General features: G+C 43.8%; 1 protein-coding gene across 1 annotated transcript in view; it reads right to left on the reverse strand.

The window, feature by feature from the left end:
* b4galnt4a (beta-1,4-N-acetyl-galactosaminyl transferase 4a) overlaps window positions 1–17,275 on the reverse strand; it is a 126,537-nt gene extending 109,262 nt beyond the window's left edge. The window contains exon 1 of the mRNA XM_071503543.1: window positions 15,575–17,275. Coding sequence (XP_071359644.1) covers window positions 15,575–15,716 — 142 coding nt within the window. The 5' untranslated portion in view covers window positions 15,717–17,275. The remainder of the gene's footprint in view (window positions 1–15,574) is intronic.
* Between the last annotated feature and the right edge of the window lie 1,219 nt (window positions 17,276–18,494).

Consider the following 18,494-nt stretch of genomic DNA (forward strand, 5'->3'; position numbering starts at 1 on the left):
GTCACTCCAAAGCCTTTGTTTTCAACTGCCGGGCAACAGTGCAAGACAGGCAGAGACAACTCCGGCTTCCCAGAGCTGGTCGGGATTCAGGGAGAGTGGCAGGTTAAATAGGCTCTAGCTCTGGTTGTTAATTGGTCACAGGCGTATCATGGTCCAAGCCTTAATCAGCTATAAAACACTTTGAGTGGAAAGGAGACGCCTTGTGACACTTACCTCGAGTTTGGCTCAGGAGTTCAGACCTGCTCTACTTCCTCTCTCTCCCTCTCACTCTCCTGGTGCTGTCAGTGGTTTCCCCTGTCCGTCAACTCCCGAAACTATTGCTATCCAGGACATGACCCTGTTCTCCTCTGGTTGTTGAAAGTGATTCTTGGGAAATGAGGGCAATGACTTACCTGAGATAACAGAAGGTGAGGCAGGCTGACGGAAAACTGCACAGAATGACCCCTGGAGTGCCAAGGACGTCACAAACTGACATGTTTCCTTTAACAAGTTAAGTTTGCAAGTTTACAAGTTGAACTAAGTGAACGTTTCACCCCAGTGATTGACTGCCTACTTTATATTCTAGTTTGGCCTGATAGCTCCCGGGCTGCGAGACATATTTCCTCAAACAGAGCGCAGCAGGGGGGATCTGCCTTTCTGCTGCGCTTTCTCTGGTATACCTTGACAAGGAAAAAACAGGGCAAAGGTTTGCTAGCTGTCTAAAAAAAAGTTCCTTTAATATGTATTAGCGTATTAACACAACTGTATGTATCTACCTATGCATGCTTGTGTGCAATTTACCTTGAAATTTCACATGCACATTTAAGGTGCCTGACAATTGTTTACAGCTCTTCTTTAGAGATGTTCAGATCCCATTTTCCCTTACTGATTCCAAAACCTGAACATGTGTATCGACTGATTCAGTACCAATCCAATACCGATGAGTTAAAAAAATTCTGCAACTGCATACTATTTTAACAGCTGTATACTAACCCTGTATGGGTGTAATATGATTGGTCTCCCATCATTGTTGTATGGCATGGGTCGGGCTGAACCATTAACAAATACATGAATGCCATAGAATCTCTTACACTGGAAATCTCTCATAACAGAATCATTTCTGTACAAATGCTGTTTAATAATTTGTTTATAGTAATCAAGTAGTCTGCTAACAGTGTTCCTTTTGGGTCTTTACATATCTGACAACATATGGAAGAGAACTTAAAACTGTTGGAGCCTAGCCCAAGCTCTATGACTTATTTCTCTGACTGACTCTTGTCTTGTCTCACAGTGTATCTCAGTCACTGACTTAATTTGCATTATTTGGCTGAGTAGCAACTCTTTTATTTTTATTTTTATTTTATTTGTATATCACCAAATCATACTGTGCATTATCTTATGGCGCTTTACAGGGTAAGAAAGGAGGAAGGAGAATCCTTTTCGGAAAATCTGTGCGATTTATTTTTGGCAATGGCACAAATCCTTGTTTAACATTTTGCATTATGGGTGGAACAATTAAATCCCAGTGGGGAGAGGTTGTTGTTGTTGTTGTTCGACTCTGACCTGAATAAAGTGCGAAATAAAGTTGCTGAGGGCTACAGGCTTGTCTGAGCTAACAGGACGAGGTTGTGAGGCCAGACTCCTGGAGATGCTCGTTGAAGTAAAAACAATCACATAGTGTTTGGGGGATAGGAGCAATGATAGACACTTTTAGCTTGACTTTCAAACTAATGTCCACTGCATTCATCTTCTGAGCTGGCTGCCACTGCAATGTGTGGGAGTACAGTCTTTTTGTGTGTGTCTTGTCCATAGGGATGTGGCGCCAAAGTCAGCTGAGTCACATGTAGCCATGTGAGTCAACCTGCTGACAGGAAAATGTAGCAGTGGAAAACTGATACAGGCTTCAGGTAGTTTCACTGTCGCTCCTATCCTGGCTTGAGCACACACACACACACACACACACACACTGCACCTATAGAAATGCACACAGAGCTCATCTGTATGGCACCCCACCTGATTTCAGAAAACCGTTTCCAACTCATCTTTTCCTGTGTTCAGCACTTGTCAGGTTTTCTGCACTGATGTTCACACACCGTGTGTTTTGTGGCAGAGAAGCTATTGTGTTCTTTGTGAAAAGCAATAAAACCGTAGTGTGATGAGGCTTAACAGGTTCATAGGTTTTTTTTAAAAAACATGCACAGACCATGTTAAGCCCGTTTTAAAACGAATCTCTTGCTGCACCTGGAGTCGGATATTCTCCTTCCTCTATTTGTCATGTCTCCTTCACAGCGCCTGTACCTATTTTCCTCGCAGCTGGAGCTCAGGGGGCAAATCTGAATGCTTCCAGAGTCAGGCTCACTACAGCTTAAATATGAGGGCATGCACACAAACTCAACGCCACAAATGTGTGTGTGTGCATGTGTGCGCATGTACCCCACAGGTGCGGACTCCCACAACCCCGGAAGGAATAGAATCCAGGCAGCAAAATAGGAATCCCTTGCAGCATATGAATGAGCTTGAATGAGGGGAACGGATGGAAGGGAGTGCATGTGCAGTGTCTATGTGTTTGTGTTTGAGTGTGTGTGTATGTGTGTTTTAGTGTGTGTGTATGTGTGTTTTTGTGTTTGTGTGTGTGTGTGTGCCAGCGGGGATAATATGCAGCAGAGCACAGGTGTTACATTCTTCGGACACATCACACACAGGCATTATTTTCACTGCAGCAACAGACAGTGAGAGATGGTGGTGGTGAGAGAGAGAGAGAGAGAGAGAGAGAGAGAGAGAGAGAGAGAGAGAGAGAGAGAGAGAGAGAGCTGCCTATCCTGGCACGTTGAAATGATGGAAGGACACCACCTGCAGAGATGCCAAACCGCAGTTCAACTCTAAACAGCGAGAGTGGAAAATACACACAGCGGCAAACACAAAGAGGCACACAATCATCACAGTTAAGATCACCAGACTACAACAACAAAACAACCTCTAATGTGTAATTGTAAGAATGTGAACTCCAACAATCATCATTTTCACTGCACAGCGCCGGCAAATGGCCTTCTCTAATGTGGAGTGTGTTGCTGTTGGGCAATAATTACATATGCAAGTCAGCCAAGTCACTAAAATCCAACAAATATTCTCACATGTGGCTGCACAAAGAAAAAAACAAAACACTGTGTTGTTCATTTATTCTACATTTGTGATTTAAAAAAAAAAAAAAAAAAAAAAGGCAAAGATATGGAGAGCAAAAACACAGATTAGGGTGAAACACTGGATGGAGAGAGATGAGGAAAAAAATCAACTCTGCAGACAGAGTTGAAGCTGGGTTACATTTGTTATAGCTAGGTGAATTTCATACAACCTCTGGGACAATAGCAAAACCTATATGACCAGGCTTATAAAATGATATTCAGTCTTGGTACTCCATTTTCTTTAGGTTGTTATTATTTGTCCCACATATTCTTATGTGACAGTAACAAGAGATCAGAATCCTTAAACATCACATTCTACTGCATGTGCATATGCAAACTAGAGCAGACCTAAAACACCCTGCTGTAATCAGTCATGACATCCAAGTCCAACATATAATCACTTCACCCTCACGGCCTTAGTGTTGCTCAACTTTAAGTTTTCTCACTGAAAGGATGACACCACTCAGTCCATTGACACAAACACAGCAAAGACAGCAAAGGTGGCATTGGCAGTCCATACTGTGTCATTTGTTCAAGTAGACATAGCTCTGGTGAAAACTATTTGAAATTCTATTAACTTAATCCAGCTGAGTGAGGCCTTCACCTGCACAATGAATGACCATGTCGCAATCTGATCAGTGTAATAAACAGAACCCACTTCAGTCTGTGATGACTCTATTTGAAAGGGCAGAACTAAGGGGGAACCAGCAAGGACTTTGTGGTGACTGGATGTTTTTCTTTTTTTGTTTTTTTGTTTTTTTTTTTAAATCCAGAGCACCAGGAAATGCTAACAGCACCCAAAGAAAAACAAATTACTGTGTGTGTGTGTGTGTGTGTGTGTGTGTGTGTGTGTGTGTGTGTGTGTGTGGTGTGTGTGTGTGTGTGTGTGTGTGTGTGTACATTTCATCTAACAAATGTGTGGGCTGAAAGCAGATTAGTATGAGGAGGCATGACAGTGAGATAGGGAGGAGAAGACGAGGTTTACTCTCCGTCATCACACTGCAATGGGGCTGAACAGTTAATCAAAATATTATCGAAATCACAATTCGGCCAAGTGCAATATCCAAATCACAGGAGCTGCATTTCTTTAATAAAAAGGTAAAATGCGTCGATACATATCAATGAAGCATTGTAGTCCTACAATGATACCTCGGCCTGCAAATGATAATCTCCAGACATAAAAATGCATGCTTGTTTGGTACAAGCCAAACATCATCATTTTAAAAAAATTTTCAGTGAAAAATTAAATGTCTGAAAAATGACCGATATCGCAATCACAATGTCTGCCAAAATACTTGCATATTTTTTTGCATATCATTCTGCCCTACACCCATCTTAAGGGCCAAACCAAACCATCACTAACTCCGTCAGTAAGTTCAGCTGGTAAAACCTTGTCTTAATACCCTCTAGTGCACCAGCACACACACACACACACACACAAATGTGGATCTACAAAACAGAAAATTTGAAACACAACAGGAATCTCCCTACTGTGCTGAGTTTTAAAAAAGACACTTTGACGGCAGCTGTCACTGATATTGACTGCATTTGGACCCACAACATACAGTCAGCAGATCTTTCACCGAAGACAGAATTCTAATAAGGGCATTTGTGCATTTGTGACAAGCTGTTCCAACAATGCATATTAACTTGGCAGGCAGAATTAACAGTTGATGTAATGGCTAATTAATTTGGCACTTTAAATCGTGAAAAATAAGTGCGTTACATGGGCACACTTTGTCGTCCCGCTGATTAGGCCTGATTCTATCTAATTGGAAACAGCAGACAGGTTTTCAAATAGCAGTAGCTGAGACCCATGTAGCTGCAAAGAGATTTATTTCAAAAGAGCAGCGGCAGGGGAGGATGTGGAATGCTGTAGACCACACTGTGGTCTGAGGGAGACAAAAGCAGTTAGTCATGCTTTGCTGCCAAGTGCACAAAGATATTAGAAAAGGGAAAAACCCATGAGGACTAAAACAGATGAGCAAGTCACCATAACAGCATGGTGGATTTATGGAAATATTTTTCACTACACTGTTGACATTTGCTGAGCTCTTTAACAGGTCATGATCGCTACTGTTAAAATGAAAACTGTTGTTCTGTTCATTCATGTGTCAAAAAAACATGTTCCTGATGAAGCTTTAATGTCATATTCAGTTACAGCCTGACTTCATACAAAAAGGTGTCCTACAGATAAAACAGCAACATGCCTTCTATCCTAATCTTTGCAATATCAGTATTTTAGTGTCTTTATGCCTTTGTTGTTCTTTTTACTGTGCTTTTAATGCCCTATTATGTGTTTTTTTTATGCAGTATTTTTTTTTTTTTTTTAATTCACTTTACTGTCATTTTAATGTGCATATAATGCATTCTGCACTAAATTTTGTGATGTGAATTTTTTTTTTTTTTTGAAGGGAAAAGGGCCAGGGAACAAATCTTTTGTTACACAGAGCTGAGTGCGTTATTTTTCAGGCAGAGCACAACAAAACTTGAACTGCAGGTCAGTATGACCACCATGCCAACAAACATCCCACAAAGAAAAACCTGTACAAGCTGGTATAAACTAATCTTGGTTTTCTTTCTTTACATATACAAGTATAAATGTGTATATATATATATATATATATATATATATATATCTCAACACATCTATCTAACCCGTCAAATGCACTTTAAATGCAGTACATTAGAAACCTTCCTCCATCCTCCGGCGCTCAATAAATATAAGGCCATGGTTGTTTCCTCTCTATTTTCCCGCCCTCTGGAGCACAATCAGATGGTCAGAAAAAGTGCTAGACCGATGTATTATACCCATCGTCTCATTGCCAGTCCTCCTATTCTCCCCAGAAATGTAAAAACACCTCATTTCCACCGGCAGAGGGGTAGCAGCAGCATGTTTGACAGAGAGATAATAGAGTTGAATCGCCTTGCTTTGCTGAGGAAGGTGAATCTCTATGTCAGATGCAGCCAGATGAAAAGCTTGCATTTGTCCCATATTCCATTTGCAGATGTACAAACGAATGTAAAAAAAAAAAAAAAAAGAAATAGAGGCTGAGAATAGGTGTCATTTTATGGAGGAACCAGACTGAGAGGCAAGAAGGAAACAAAGATGGGCAACCAAGCCAGAAGGAAATGGGAGATGCAGTGAGAGGCTTGAGGAGGAGGTGGAAGAAAGCGCGGTGACATTAGACGTACAATGGCCGCTCTGTCGGACGAGCTTTTAAGAATGTCCTCTCTGTGCCATCATGTAAACGAAGCCATGCAGCAATGGAGACAGAGATGTAAATCGCCAATGTTTAGTAAAACTCAGCAAGTCCATGCTTCACGCACACACTGAGTTTCTTACCCTGCTGTCCTTTGATAAAACGCACAACTATTTTCAGATAATTGGCCTCTGGCGCTGTTGTCACACTGCTGTTATGTGTATGTGAGTGTTGCTGCTGCCTTAGCACATCTGCAGCATCCATCAGGCCACCAGAAATCTAACTATTCTCTCACAACAGAGAAGAGGTTCAGCTGTGAAGAGTATCACATGCGGAGGAGTGGAATGGGAAATTAGTCTATCAAAGTGGTAAGTGAGGGTGAAAAACAAGGGTTAGCAAAAGATGAACCTCAAGCTCAAAGAGATTTGGGCGATCAGATTTGATACCCAACCAAGCTGGATCTCAGCAGGGAGGAATTTATAGCAGTGCCCTTGGCTGCAGCCACAGCACAGAGAGAATACTCCCTGATATACTGTACTTGAGACAAAGCCAATAGAGGCTGAGATTTAAGAGGGATTTTCTCATTGGTGACTTGACGAACTGGCCCAAACCCAACAGTGTAATTGGTAGAGGCTGAGGCTGAAGGTGAGAGAAGTGGATGTCATGAGGCCATGATGTCTAGCCAAGGTAGAAAAAATCTAATTGGGGCAGTTAAAGAGTCATTTTTGAAGCTTTTAACTGTCTCAAGTTGAAAACATCAACAGTGACGTGGGAGGAAACTGAGGTTGAGAAACATTCAAGAATATCTTTAGGAAGAAATGCTGCCAATCACTTAAAACCATTTTGCCCTTTGTAAAAGCTCTAATGCTCACGATATTCCAAAAATATGCTGCAGTTTCAGTCACTTAAATGTGTCTTTGCTAAATTCGAAGGGGCCTCACACTCTTTTGTTTAATTGACAACAGTCTGAACTTTCTTGACAGCCTGGTTTATAGCCTTCCTTTTGCCTGCAACTATTACCCCACAGCAGTTGCCACAAATAAAAAAGCTATTAAAAGTAAAAATGTTGCCAGTGAAAGAGGCAAAAACCAAAAACACTTTTACTGATGAAAACATCAACAGCCGTGATTTTCTATCCACTGTATTAGTCTGCTGGAGACCCAAGATGGATAAACAAGAATTTGAGTATGGTATGGTACAATGAATACTAAAACAGGGCATTTAATCACAGAGAGTTATAGAGAAGTTAAATTAATGAAGAAATGTTAATATTCAGTGCACACTGGCAGGGCTCAAAGCAAGTATGCACAGTTATACAAACGCAAACACAGCTCCAGAGTAAACAGGAGTCTTTCCTCTTCTCTTGAATATCTTTCCTCATGACTGGCAACAACAGAAAAATAAAAAAAAGAGGACAGTGTTTGACAGCCCTCATAGAGCGATGCCGTGCTCCTTCACAAAGCAGCTCACATGGTAATCAAGCTGGAAAAGCAGGCCTTTGAGACGCAAAATAAAAGAAAGACAAAGTGCAGCCCTTGTCCTTGCTTTCCTCTTCTGCCTCCTCTGATACTCCTACGCTTCATGCAGAAAAATAAGTTAAAGACGGAGACAGACAGACGTAAGAGACAACTTGGGCGTCAGGTGAGATGGAACCAGATGGGATATAAGATGGGGGTAAAAAAAAAAAAAAAAAAGGTTCAATTATAAAAGAAAAGTAGTCAAGGAGGGATCATATAGCATTCAGCTCAGCTAACAAAAAGGGTTTCACATTTGGGTGCTGTCAGCAGGGAAGCCCTGTCACACCCGCTGTGGAGCAGTGGGGAACCTTATCACCCCCACTATCACATTCTCAGTGTTTTTATCCTTTTAGATTTGCAGCCAAATATAAAGCGCAGGACTTGGTTTTATCTAAATGGCAGTCAGAGGTGTTAGTGAAAGCCCTTAAATGTCAAAGTTAAGAAAACCTCAAACTCGTCCTCTCTCTTCTCAACTTTACCCAACAAGCTTTTATAAAAAATGGAGATGAATTCCTCTCCCACCTCCAGATCTGACTCCACAAACATGTAAATATTCATAAGTGAATGATGAACAGTGCGAATGCTCATGGTAGTGATTTCAAAAGAACACAGAGAGCGGAAAGGGAGCACGAGTGAAAACTACAGAGAGAGGTGCACACAGGGACAGGCAAGTTACGGTCAATTTACCCCATTTGTATAAGCACATCCATTTTTATGACTTTTCAACAGAGTTGTATAAAAATCCACAAAGCTGATTACAATACAACCAACACCCCTGTCTCCAATAATTCTGCCTCCTCTGTGTCTGAGGTTTGTCTGTCCCTCTCACCTCTGATCCTTTCTCTGTCTTTGTTGCGAGCCAGCAGAGACTCGAGGAGAGGTGACCTTTTCCATTAACCACCACTACAGAAAGCTCATTCTGAGCAGCAGGGAGCACACAGACACACACTCTTTGAGGATTGATTGAAATCCTGCAAGGTCTGGATCACTTACAGAAAGGCAACACCAGAGCTGATACAGCCCAGCGCTGCGTAGAAACCCAATGAAAGAAAATCCTTCCGCAGAGGTGGGGAGTAAAGAGCGGAACCGAGCCAGAGCACGGGGGAAACTGACAAATCCCATCACGACAGGGATCACAATCGCCTACAGTCGATACTCCCACCTGACATCTGTCTCTCTGGCTCTCCCTGTTTTCTTTCTCATTTCCTTAAAACTTACCACCAACTCACTCTCCGCTCTCCCGATTCACACTCCGCTCCCCTGTGTCTCCCAGCAGTGTCCTAGTAAAGTGCCCAAATTGTGTGGATTTTTATGAGTCTCTACTGAGGAAATGGATCTTAATTAATTCTTGATGGCATTGTTTAACAATGTGATTGCTGCATTATTAGACTCCCCTGCTGTATAAGCTGGCTACACCCAAATGGCTTTCCACAGTGAAGTTTACGTCATGTGTACGCATCCAGGTGGGAACCACGATTCCATACACAAACAGATTACACTGAGCTTGCAGTGTGAAGAGCTAGGTTTATTATGAGTCACAGCCACATCCTCTCCTGATGCATCCTGCTGCACGTCCCACCTGTTGCGTGAGAAGGGTGTCCTTCTTCTGCCCCGTCCCTCCTTCCCAAATGCTCGTTTCCCATTCGCAGCGAGCGTGCCAGCGGGCAGACAGTGCCATCATTCAGCTGCTTCCTCTTCTGCTCGGCTAAACACTGGGGCTAAAGTGCAGACGGCAGCGAGATCGGGGAGGTGCACACTCACAGACACATGCAATAACACACTTGCAGAAAAACAAACTACATCACACATACACATTTCCAGCACTTTTACACCAAATCTCTCTGTTTCGCTCACTTACTCTCTCACATACACACAGACAAATCTCCTGCGGCAAAGCCGTGGCACTGGGCCAGAGCTCTCATTTGCATGGGGCAGAGCTGGTACCTTGATGGTGGCTTGTTAGGCAGGCCAACACAAATTTCATTAACCCTGAGGTTAACACACCCTCTGGACTTGTGTTTTTCCATTGCTTTTTCTCACCTTCCAACCAAGCCTTCCTTCGTCTCTCAATCCTGTATCGACATCTGTTAATCTCAAATGCAACACTTAAGAATCGTGAAGTGCACTGTGGGCATGTGAATGTAACACATCCTGAGTGTTAAATATTTTAAGGCTATTGTAAACAGAAAATGCTAAATTACCAAAGGGAGGGTAAGGGTGTTGCTTAGCATTACAGGTGCAATGAAATGCAAGCCAAGGCACTTAAGAATAGCGTGAGGTATTATTATCTTCCTTCAGTTGTCTCTACCTCCGCCCGGCAGGTCCCACAGCATCTTAGGCACATTGAGGATGCAGTGTGAGGTGTTACACAGACATCAGTCATCCTTGCTGTGGAATTACCCAGAGAGAGAGATTTACTGGGCTGGTCAGATAAGATGTGTGGCAGATTCACGGCTGAGCCTGTGACAGTCCCCACCCCAGGTCCCCAGCCACCAGCTAACAATGGCCCGACTGCCACATGTGTACGATTTTATGACACAGCCCCTTAAATGAAATATGATGTCAAAGAAATGACTGTCTCACATATAATGCAGTTTCTCTATATGGGTATTGTTATATTTAATCATTTCTCAAAAGATTGCGAGGACAGACAGACAGGTTCTAAGATTCTGTTTTCAACTGTCCAGGTCTCTGCAGCCATCACCTCCATCCGGAAATGGAACTATATGCTTATACAGTATCAGAAACATTACTGTTAAGTCAGCCAAAAAGGATGGCCCCAAAGAATATAAATCACTGCTCTAGTACAGCTATAATTTCATAATTCACTCTTTTTAGGACTTCTGTTGCCATCTGATTAACAGAGCTTGTCCACAGTGGCATAAAGGACTCGCATTTCTAAAGTGAAGCAATCTTTAAAAGCCGTACCACCCAGCTGGGCTCATGTGTGTCCTCAGTTTAACATGGCCAAACCACTTTGTTGATGCAGATTTGCAGACTGCAGCCAAGCTGAGCTCTGTGTTCCTATAAAAGCAGCTAAAGTTAGCTCTGTCAGAAAAACACCTAAGCTATATAACATGACTGACATTCACTTTTTACTTAGCATATTTATGTGGTATGTTTATGTCTTTTTGTTCTGTCCCTTCCCCCTTCCATTAACAAATTCATCAAAGTGCACGTGGGCACCAAGCAGCTGCATTATTCACAAATCTGAAAAGGTAAATTGTTGCATGAATAAATGATAACATGAAACGATGCTGTGTATGTATTTAAGTGCTTATACACACTAAGCTGGTGTCTGTTACAATTCTGCCGCCAGAGTGGTTCTGGCCGAGGTAAGGCTGACCGACCGTGAGAACCACAAGAGCTAAAATTAGGAAAAGTGACATCGGAGGGCATGGTTACCATGACAGCGAGCCTGCCTGAGGGTGTTGCTGCTGAGATACAGCAACAAGCCAAATCCAACTGGATACCTAAGTGCAACAATATCCAAGTGTTTGAATGTGAATGTGTGTGTGTGGCTCTGCAAGTCAGTTTTACCTTTCTCTCAAAAATACGACGACTCTGCATCCACAAGTTGTGTCCGTTTTATTTTTAGTCTTTCAGAGGATATTTAACGCATTCCAGCTTCCTCACAACCCGTGAAAGCATTGGTCTTGATAAAATAAACTCTGAAACATCCCACCAACCCAACACCACACGCTCCTCTCCCATATGTTGTCTCCATGGGCAACCAAGCAGCCAATCTGTCGCGGCCCCTGAGACTTCCTCTCTCCGACTTCCACCTTATCCCTACAGAGTGGCGACGATGTGAAGCGCATGTGTGTATTGTGTGCTATTTTACAAATATATAGGTAACATATTTGTGTGTTTGAGTAGGAGGTGGTTTGTATGCATATGTGTGCACCTATACATGTGTAATCATAGTTAATCAATAGAGGCCTGTATGCAGCAGCCTGCCTCCTCCTCCTCCTCCTCCTCCTCCTGCTCAGTGGACCTGTTGATGCTGGAAAACAGGGGGGCTGTTGTACAACTGGGTGGCCGCATAAATGTGGCACTCATCGAATATGCACCGCAGCGCTGCCTGCCAACACACTTCCTCATTGAAATTCTGATTAAATAAGGCCGATCTGGCCAGTGTGCAATCTGAAAACTATTTAATTATACCTTTTTGGCTTTCCCCATCATCATAGTTACAACAGCTACCTTGGCATTTAAGAAGATATAATGAATGCCCTAAGAAACAGCCATACAATCACAAAAGTCCCATTGGTATTGCCCATTGTGCAGTAATTATATTGCTCTGACTGCCCTATTCATACACAAGAGGCATGCAGGATATGTAAATGATAGGTTTATATGGGAAAAAACCTCCTGACATACAGTCTCCTCTTGCAGCACAGATGCTTTATAGGGTAGGAAGTAACTTAAACTTTCAGAGTTTGATAAAAATCTGCACTCTGTTCCCCAACAGTCAACTTTTCAGTTCCTCACTTCTCAAACTTCTCTTCATGTGTGTCATCATCTTACTGAAATTAAATTTCCTTCTCTCCAGTCTCCCTCTCTCTACTTTCGACACAATCACAAAAAGGTGAGTGAACTGAATCGCCAGTCTATCACGCAGCTCCATCCTGTACCGAATAATTTAGAGGCAGAAAATGATGGCCCATTTCAATACAGCTGTGGCTGGCTTAGCGCTCTGAATGATGACAGTTCCGAATCAAAATGACCTGATGACACTTCTGCGTGATTGATTTCCTTGCATACCAACCAAAGTGAGATATCATTGACCACATATGACTTCTGAGAAGTGATGCGTCTCTGAGCAGGATGGGTTAGTGATGTCATGGCTCATTTAGACACGGCAATAAACCTTTAACACAAGACGCAAACATTACTAGCCAGGTAAAAGCACAAACATAACCTATTTGAAGCTGGGTCAAGGCAATTAACAATGCAGCACCCGGATTCTTGTCAGGAAATCCACAGCATGGGTTTCCATTACCATTCCGTGACCAGATTCCCGTATTTCTCTGTCCTCTTTTGTGTCTCTACCAGGATACGTACAAGGACGCACATACATTGCCCTCTGCCAAATGCAAAGGGCCTGTAACAGCGAGTGGATGGGATGCACCAAAAAGGTAGCATTGCCCCAATAACAGGAGAAGAAGTTAGCTGCAAGCTGGTTTGAAGAAGGCAAGTGTGAAGGCATTCAAAAAGATACTGAAAATGTTTTATGAGGGAGAGACACACACGCTGTGTTTCAGTGAGAAACACTGAACGTATACAAAACTTTGTTTGTTCACCATGGAGGACTCCACGGGGTGCTGTTAAGAAGGCCTCCGCTGCCTCATTACGTTGACCCAGTCAGCAAACACAGGAGCACTCTGAGGTGAGTACAACCTAGTTTGAAAAACTTGATAAAATCATCTCCTATCAACTGCCTCCGACACGCTTCTCAAATCATTATTCGCCATTAGGTAGACGCAGCCTCAGTGGGGAACTAAGCCGAGGTGTTTATATTTCTCTTAAGTGTGCTGGTCATATGCCAGTAAGACTTTATCTAGTGGATGGAGTACTGGTAGCGATCGTGTGCTTGCTGAAGGAGAGAATTTGGCTTCGATAAATCTAATTTCCTCCAAAATGGGGACAAGCCGAATGGAAATTTAACAAATTGTCATTTCTTATTCAAATAAGGGAGGACTCAGGCCAGAAATGAAATTACATTATTTCTACCTGCCCCACCTCAGCACTAAGAATCAATGAAGATTTTTTTGTGTGGAGACAGTACTACCAGCCTGATATGAATATTTACACACTTCATAGAGCCCCATATTCAGTAATGGCTACATCTCACTTAGAAACGCTTGGTGCGAGAGGGGACATGTTATTCATAAGAGGTTAAGTGAGCTGACCTGCTCAGATGCCTGCTAAATGGAAGACAGTCAATTAGACACACAGACCAGCACAGTGCAGCATAACAGCTTCCTTCCTCGCCAGACGGCTGCAGCAGACGAGTCACAAAGGCAGACTACAAGCTGAATCCTTAAAACGAGGAACAGAGTTATATCAAAAAAAAAAAACTCAGCGTGTCGGGCTCTGTGATGAATGAATGGGATCATCGTGCTCTGGGGCGAGTTAACACAAAATCAGCAAAGACTCTGCAGGCAGCAAAAATCACACAGGCTGCAGAATGCACAATGCAATGATTTTTCAGTCAATCTGCTTCAACAGCAGTGACCTGTTCATTACATCAACTTTGGTGTGAGCACAGTACAATGTGGTGCAACACAGCACAATAACCCTGCAATAAATTCAGCCACATAATGTACATTTTCTTGTTTATTCTTTTTGAAACAATGTAAGCTTCATAGATGTGGAATTCACTGCAAGGTTACTGTGTTGCTGTTTTTTTGTTTTTGTTTTTTTCTTACACCAAATCCTGACACAAACTCCCAACTCACTGAGCTGCAGTTACCGAATGCAACAAACCAGAGTGACAGCCTTCATCCCTCTGTGTGACTCCAGTCTCTCATCGTTAGAAAACTAAACCTAGTCTGTTGCTGGGAAAAAAAACCCCCACGGCTAAGATCAGAGACAATGAAATGATCCCTGTGTGTCACTGCACCGTGTGTGTGTGTGTGTGTGTGTGTGTCTGTGTGCGCACAGCGTATGCTCTTCAAGGACATCATAATCACTGGGTATCACTTTACACGGACAGCTGCAAGAGACAGAGTACACCCTCAGCCCATGTTAAAGCTGTAGTAGGTGACGGTGCGTTACATCATTCAGCACCTTTTCTCTGTGTTTTGTTGTTTTTCCTGCACAATACTCAGCATCATCTTCTGTCACGACCAGCCACTTGTGCTGTGCACAGTGGATGAACACAATTAAGTCTCGGTGATAAGAAGCATCACAGCAGCAGGTGGAGATCTGCCCCCCACACCCCCCCACCCGCCCCCGCCCCTCACTGCCCACCCCTTAATATTTTTCCAAGTGTGACTGGCATGCCTGTGACCTCTGAAGCCACCTTCATGAACAGCCCTTTGATTATTAATGTTGAAGGCGGCGGTCTGGCTTTTCAACCTGGCCCAAAGGCCGCGGTGCTCTTTGCTTGGCCTGGAGAAGGAAACGATTGTTAATTTATGACACGCTGCCTTTCTGCGTTACTTCTTGTTGCATACCTGTCACACTGCCTACAGGAAAACGAGGAGTGTGTGAACGTCAGCAGGGCAGTTGTTTCAGGGACATATTTATCATAAATCCATGCATATAACTGTTTACAAGGATTTCATGTGCATTTCAGTATTGATTCTACTTAACTCATTGTGAAATTTTATTATCTGGCACCTATGATTTTTCCTATAGGAGTTGTATCTGTTATTATACCTACTGTGGTGAGTTTATGGTGGCCTTATCATGCTTTATGGCATTATTATCTCCTGTGATGTCACTTTAATATTCCCATAATATCCCTGCAGGAGCTCAGTGTACTCAGTGGTGACTTTATAGTGACGTTACACTACTTTATGGTATTATCTCCTCAGGTATCACTACAGAATTCATAAATGGGCTGTTAAATGTCCTTTTAAATGTCTTTAGGGACTGTTAGTTCTTATCCATCAGGGGAAAAGACAAGACTCCTTTCAGAAAACTTGCAGGTGCGACAGACAAGGTTTCTCTCAGGTGTGCCTACCTTTTCCGTAGTTGAAGTGGAGTTTGATGGTCTTGCCCTGGTTGATGTGCAGGTAGGTGAACCACACGGCGGAGGTGAGCAGTACCAGCAGCAGCAGGAGCTTGAACTGCTTCCGGATCTTCTTCACGGGGAAGCGCAGCATCCTGGCTCAAACATCCTCCGGTGGCCGCCCGGTAGATAGTCAAAACGGGTCCCGGAAGGTGGTCGTTCGGGCACTGCTGTGTTTTGTGTCTGGCTGTCCTCGGCTGTACACTGACGGGCTGCCTCCTCCCCCCCCTCAACCCTGGTCACAGCGACGGCATCTCAGCCAGGCAGCCTGCGTGTAAACAGGGTGTGTGAACTACAGCCTCAAAGCGCGTCTCACTCCCGCGGACCCACGGGTGGACGGAGGCGCCAAACTTGTCGTATCCTCAGATCTGGGTCCAAACACCTCTGTGGCAGTCATTGCTTTTGAATGCAAGCCGGTTTCTCCCTTTTCCCTATGAATGGCGTGGCTTATAAGCAGGCTTTCCCTGCTGGAGTGGTTTTTTTTTTTTTTTCAGGCGGCTGGGGTGAGCAGGGAAAAGGCTGCGGATCAAAAGCCGCTAAGTTCAGTTCAGAGTGTGACCGAGGGAACAAAATAGCAGTCCGGCGATAATCTACCCAAATCCCCTGCAGCTCAAGCCTTTGCTGACACCCAGACGCTGATTATTTTATCGGCTACTCAAGGATCATCCCCAGCCGCGGGTCTAACGCAAAGTGACAAAGAGCAGGAAGAGAAATGTAGTTTCCACGCAGAGAGGTGATCGGACATCTCCACAGAGTTGCAACGCGGAACAGCTCCTGCTGAAAGACAGTTTTCCTGCTCGGCCGATGGATGATTTAATCTCTCCAAATGAGTACAAATGCAATTCAAGGGCCTTCAGAGAAATATGACACAGGCTCCCGCCGGTGAACTGAGTGGCAAGCGCGGAGGCAACCTGATCGGAGTAAAGGGTAAGGTGGCAATCAAACAAATGTCACAGCCCTCTGCGCTCCATCGATTGTTAAACACGGCTGAAACTGAGACTGTGGCTTCCAGTCGAGGGCAGCGGATTCAGATGGAGCGCGTTTTTTTTTGTTTTTTTATTTTTTATTATTGAAGTCCCAGGAGAGGAGGGGCGATCAGCTGTCATCCTCGTACTCGGGTGGGTTTGAAGCCCCGCTACGACGAGTAAATACCAAACCGATGTAGATTAAAAACTGTGAGGGATCCATGGCAGCGTAACAGCACAGGTATGATAGAAAATACTCAGATGTGACTTCTTTCCGATTTGCGGTCCTGGGAACAGATGTCCATGTGCTCCGGTCGGTCCTCGCCTCACGGCAGGTGCATTTTACCCAATTCTCCCAAAGTACCTGCGTTGTCCGAGTCCGCCGTGCGATCACCGACAAAGACCCACATCCGGATGAAACAAATTAACACTGATACGCGGTGCTAGTAGCGATGCCTTGTGTTGTTATTCTGTCATGAGCTTTTTTCCCATTAAAACGCCGCAATAGCATCGTCCAACCCGCTGGCCGCAGCGCGCAGAGGGGGAAAAACCCAGCTGAGCTCCAGGGAAGGTGTCGCGGAGAAGCCAGCAACAAGCCGCGGTGAAACCAGGAGGGAACATGGTTTTGTTTTGCTACAATGAAACACGTAAGGGTATCTGCTTTCACTGCACAGCTCAGTACGCCCATCAATTGAGCATCTTAACGGTGCAGAGCAACCTAACCTGGGTGGCCGGGGAATGACAGGCCCGGCGTCCAATTACAAGCGCGCACAGGGCTCCGCGGAGGCGGGATGTCAACGCTTGCTCTCACCGTCGCTTGGCACTAGTGTGATCCATCATCCAATAGCTGACCGCACAACCTGAAACTTGTTAATCTTCCCTGTTCTGCCCTTTCCCCTGAATCCCCCCCCCCCCCCCCCCCCCCCCCCCGTTAATTTGATAAATAATGATTAGTCGTTTTTCAAGTGATGGAGAAACAACTCACCCACTGTAACTAACTGAAACACCAACTGTGCACAGAAATGAACGTTTTGTGTAATTACTGTTGGGCTCGTCCATCTACACAGGTAACATTTGTATTTAATAATTTCTCCCAGGAACGTTCAATCCTAATTGTAGCTTTACATCAAACCAATAAATTCCTCAGTTCCTCAATTCCTCATTCCTCATTCCACCAGGTGATGCATTTGAGAGCGTTATTTACTTGACATAATTTTGCCTTTTGCAAAACTAAATTCCCTCCCAGTGTTCCCATACAAAGTTTGCTTAATGTCATAGGTGGATATAATTTTGGGAAAATTCAACTTCGGTCTGACATTTAAGAGCAGGTGACAAGATGATTCTGTATTCTATAAATTCTTTTAATTAGGAGGCTAAAACCACGTCTCCTAAACCGTCCCTGCAGCTTGTTAATTACACATAATGTGGCCTGTGTGCTGTGTGTGGCGACACCCAGCAGAGGCTCTCAGGAGACGCGCTCGACTGCCGCCCTCTGGTCAAAGATAGAAGAGCAATGACTACATCGAGTGAGACTGGTGAGTCTTTGGTCTTTGCAAACCTTTCGAATGAAGCAAGGTTTGGTTGTGTCTAATTCCTATAAGACAAAATACATGGAGAGCAATAACAAGCTTATTTGCCTTTTTCGTCCACCTCTCCATCCACAAAATGAGTTTTTGGACACAGCACACAGATTTGTAGTGATATCCATATATATTTTGCAACACACCCACTCAGTCCTGAGAAGATGTCTGCTCAGGAATGGAAGGTGAAGACGCCTGTGGGGTAAGCATTGCATATGAAGGGGCTTAAAGACAAAATGCAATAAAAAAGGACGTAACCAAATGTTTAAATGAGGTAAAAGTCTTCTTCTTAATGTATCGGTGTTTGAGTGCATCCAACATGTGGCT

The sequence above is a fragment of the Trachinotus anak genome, unplaced genomic scaffold (assembly GCF_046630095.1).
Source record: "Trachinotus anak isolate AG129_WGS33_773 ecotype Australia unplaced genomic scaffold, CSIRO_AGI_Tana_v1 ptg000002l, whole genome shotgun sequence".
Taxonomy (NCBI): Eukaryota; Metazoa; Chordata; class Actinopteri; order Carangiformes; family Carangidae; genus Trachinotus; species Trachinotus anak.